Raw genomic sequence first — 4,260 nt, 5'->3', positions numbered from 1 at the left:
TGCAATTCTCTATCTATATCAGGGGTCTCAAACTCAATTTAGCTGAGGGCCGCTGGAGGCTGAGGCTGGGCGAGGCTGGACCGCATCAGGTTTTCCACAAGAAAAAACTAAAATAAATTCTAATCTTCTCAAATGTCTTTATTTTTATTTTTTAACACAAAATAAGATAAAAAAAATCAATAAACAAATGAATAAGAAAATAAATAAGAAATGAATAAAATCAATCAATCAATCATTCAATCAATCAATCAATCATTCAATCAATCAATCAATCATTCAATCAATCAATCATTCAATCAATCAGTAATGAATAAATAAATAAAATAAAAATTAGGATTGAAACGTCCGTATTAACAGTTCTTTAACCTTCTTCTGAACATGAATTGTCCTGAACATGAGTGGAACATTTGAGAACATGTACTTATCTTCTGAACATTGCTTCTCTTGCCTACATCTTGCTGCTAGAGACCTGGCAGCGCTTCCTCTCGCAGAGCTGAGCCACATTTGGCTTGAGGGAGGAGGCAGTTTAGACCCTTAGTATGGCTTGAAGATGATCATCAGTAAGTCTGGACCTGTACTTGGACTTATTGAAGCGCAAGGTGGAAAAGGGCTTTCCGCACAAGTATGTGCTCCCAAAAAGGCACATGGTCCGCTTGAACATTCGGGAAAGCTCAGGAAGGCTGTGGGTCAATTCTCTCAAAAATTGTCCAAGCATGTCTACTTTCCTATTCATCTCCCTGAACTTCGCTTTCAGTTCAGAGTTGCACTGCAGGTCAATGAGCTCCATTTGAAGCACAGGTGGGGCATCTTGCACATCAAAGAAGAAGGGGTCCGCAAACATTTTAAATGTGGCTTTGTGCGTCTTGAAGTCTGCAAATCTGTGATCAGATTCCTCCTAAAGTTTCAAAATGGCATCAGCATACTTCTGGCCATTGAATGGGGTGCCTGCATCTACAAGTGCCTTGCATGTTGGGAAATGGCACAGGTTTTTCTGAGAGAGCTGGGCTTTCCATAACATAAGCTTTGTGGAGAATGCTCTAATGTTGTAATATGCAGCACTGACAAGTTTCCTCTGGCCTTGTAACTTCTTGTTCAGTGTATTAAGCTCATGTGTGATATCAACAAGAAAAGCCAAGTCCATGAGCCATTTGGGATCACTTAGCACAGGAACAGCCACCCATCTTTCTCCATGAAGGCTTCTACTTCTTCCCTCAGCTCGAAAAATCTCATCAACACTTTTCCCCTGCTGAGCCAACGTACCTCGGTGAAGTAAAGCACATCCCCATATTCTGACTCCATTTCCTCTAAAAAAGCACGGAAACTTCGGTGCTTTAAGCCCTTGGAACTGATTTGGTTGATGCATTTCACAACCACAAACATCATATTGTCAAACTTGAGGCATTTGCTGCAAAGGGCCTGCTGATGGATAATGCAGTGCAGAGCAATGGCCTCCTCCACACCCTCCTCTTCCAGTTTTCTTTACAAGTGTCACCAGTCCATTTTTCATCCCTGTCATTGATGAGGCTCCATCTGTAATAATTCCAACAAACCTCTTCCATGGCAAACCGGCATTCTCAATGGCATCACACAGCTGGTGAAATATCTCCTGAGCAGTGGTCTGGTCGTGCATTGGAAGTACTGTGAGCAACTCCTCCATCACTTCAAAATTGTCATCCACACCACGGACATAGATTGCGAGCTGGGCAGTATCGGTGATGCATGTGGTTTCATCAAGAGCGACTGAGTATGCACTGAAACATTTGGCTTTCTCACATAGTTGATCATAAATGTCACTTGACAGGTCAGAAATGCGCTCTGCCACAGTGTTGGCAGAAAGGATTATGTTGCTAAACTGACCTTTCTTTTCTGGACAGACAATACTTGCAGCCTGTAGTATGCACTTTTTGACAAATTCACCTTCTGTGAATGGCTTTCCCGCCTTAGCAATCATCTCACTAACCACGTAGCTTGCTTCGATTACTGCATTATTCTCTTTGGTAGCTTTCTTGAAGAAATCTTGTTGCCTCAGTAGACATGCTTTAAGATTGGCAACCCGGTTGGCTCTCTCATTTCCCTGGTATTTTGCATACTCCTCAGCATGTCGAGTTGTGTAATGACGTTTTAAATTATATTCTTTGTGCACCGCAACTTTCTCAGTGCAAATAAGACAAGTCGGAATGCCCCTGTGCTCAATAAAGAAATATTGCATTTTCCTCTTTTCCTGAAATTGTCTGTGCTCATCACCAACCTTTCTCTTCACTGCAGGCTTTGAAAAAGACATGTTTGGGGCTGTAATATATATGATCCCACTTGATGTCGCTGTCGCACTGAAGTTTCAATCAAGTGTTTAGCCGACGCACAAAACACGTTTTTTGTGTGTGTGTGTGTGTGTATGTAAGATATTCAAGTACTTTTTTTTTTAACTGAAGAAAGGTGGAAAAAGAAATGTGGTTTATTTTACTCACGTCTACGGTTATCTTTGAAAGCGTTTGCGACGTAAATTTGACAGTTACTTGTAATTTTCCAGGAAAACTCCAAAATGTGTTTCTTTTCCTTTCTTCAAGCCTGGTTAAAATTGGTTGTTGGTTCGTTGATGTTGTAAGTTCTTTAAGTCGGATCGGGGTCAGGGAAAGAGATAGAGAGAGGGGGGAGGGAGGGAGGGAAAGAGTTAGTAGTAAATAGCAGGAGAGAGGAAGTTCAACTTAAAAAGAATTATATTTGTATGTTGAAATTGTCTATATATCGATCAAATGTATATATAGTGTATAAATTTGAAGAAAGGGGGTGCAAAAAGTCCGCAAAGCATTTGTCATTTTTCTAAAAATGAACTTGAGAAAGAAAGAGTATCTATTTCAACATATAAAAGGAAAATTAAAATGTATATACCCTAAATTTAATCTTAGCGACATCAATTACTTTATGATAGCAAAAACTATTCTGGGCAAAACCTGGACGGACAGTCGGTAGACTAACTTCAAAGGGATTAACCCCTATTGCCACCACTGAGCCCATCCCTTCCTTGTTTTATTTCAGATTGGGGAAGTTAAAACTTTTGAAACTAAAAACAAGATCAAAACAAAACTCAAAAAAAAAATAAATTCTTATTTTTCATTCTTTTTGTTTTTTAGAAATTTAAAATATATTCTAAAAAACGAATTAAATATTGGCAATAGCCATCTTTTATGCTAATACGAATATGAACAAGAATAAGTGACCATATTATATTGAAATAAAAGTTCAATTATTCTTGTTTCAGTTTAATTGGAATTTACATACATCAATTACACTTGGTCTATTAGTGACGGTCGGTACAACAAAACACGTGGTTTATTTGATCACATTTTATTTTCGCACCATTCAATATTTTTAATTTATAAAATAAATTTAAATCTAAATTAGACATATAGCTAAGGTATGGGTCGGAATCGTACTTGGGAATTGTTAATCGTTAATCGGAATCGTTAATCAATATTTTCCTGGAATCGTTACCGGAATCGGAAAAAAATTAGGAATCGTCCCATCACTATTAATGACATTATGCTGCAATCTTAGACTGGGATTATGTTGTCCTGCTGAACGAAACAAAAACAAAACTGTTTTTGGAAGTGTTGTGAACGCCGCCATCTGGGAAGAATGTCCGCGTGTGCCTAAACGAGGCAGTCAGCCATTCATGCAGACAGCCAGGAACGGAAGAAAATGCTCCATGGCAACGCTGCTGTAACTTTCTGGTTGCGTCAAGCCCGGTCGACGTCCCACCCTCGAGAGCCATATACTCCACCGTGATTGGTAGGTTTGTTGAGCTCTGCACAAAACACTGTAAAGTGCCATTCATATCAAACTCGCGGGCCGCACTAACATTAAACTTTAAAAATAAGGCAGGGGCCACAAACTATCAACCCACGGGCCGCAATTTATATAGAGTCTATATAAAAGCCAAGTACGTACTACTGCCACATCTGGGAAGGAGCTGCTAAAAACAGCATATCCTGCCTTTACAGAATACAAAACAGACTTCGTGGCTTAGTACGGGATCCCCTTTTCTCTTCCTTGCAAACTCTCTCCCGCAGAAGAAGCGTTGCGAGCCTGTCTTTGTTTTATCGTTAGTTCCAAGGCAAGTGCCCGTCTGAGCTTTAATCTCTGGCCACCCATTACCAATCTTTCACGAAAAACACCCGTCTAGCTGAAATTATCGTCAATAATTTTTCCCACTCTATATTTGTAATAATACGTCATATTCGTATCTATCTTACCCTCATGTAA

At 39.6% G+C, this 4,260-nt stretch overlaps 2 protein-coding genes across 2 annotated transcripts; both read right to left on the bottom strand.

Moving 5' to 3' along the window:
- Positions 1 to 526: 526 nt before the first annotated feature.
- LOC145248692 (general transcription factor II-I repeat domain-containing protein 2-like) lies at positions 527 to 841 on the bottom strand. Its single transcript, XM_080110349.1, has one exon. The coding sequence runs from the start codon at positions 839 to 841 to the stop codon at positions 527 to 529; it is 315 nt and encodes a 104-aa protein (XP_079966475.1).
- Positions 842 to 1,387: 546 nt separating this feature from the next.
- Positions 1,388 to 2,281, bottom strand: LOC145248690 (general transcription factor II-I repeat domain-containing protein 2-like). Its single transcript, XM_080110348.1, has one exon. The coding sequence runs from the start codon at positions 2,279 to 2,281 to the stop codon at positions 1,388 to 1,390; it is 894 nt and encodes a 297-aa protein (XP_079966474.1).
- Positions 2,282 to 4,260: the final 1,979 nt, after the last annotated feature.

This window comes from Euprymna scolopes, chromosome 27, assembly GCF_053919585.1.
Source record: "Euprymna scolopes isolate OS-2025 chromosome 27, ASM5391958v1, whole genome shotgun sequence".
NCBI classification, from domain to species: domain Eukaryota; kingdom Metazoa; phylum Mollusca; class Cephalopoda; order Sepiida; family Sepiolidae; genus Euprymna; species Euprymna scolopes.
This window is presented reverse-complemented; position numbering and strand designations above follow the sequence as displayed.

What these genes read in the sequence shown, in the direction of transcription:
- LOC145248692 (XM_080110349.1), bottom strand. Translation starts at nt 841, where the DNA reads ATGTTTGCGGACCCCTTCTTCTTTGATGTGCAAGATGCCCCACCTGTG.
- LOC145248690 (XM_080110348.1), bottom strand. Translation starts at nt 2,281, where the DNA reads ATGTCTTTTTCAAAGCCTGCAGTGAAGAGAAAGGTTGGTGATGAGCAC.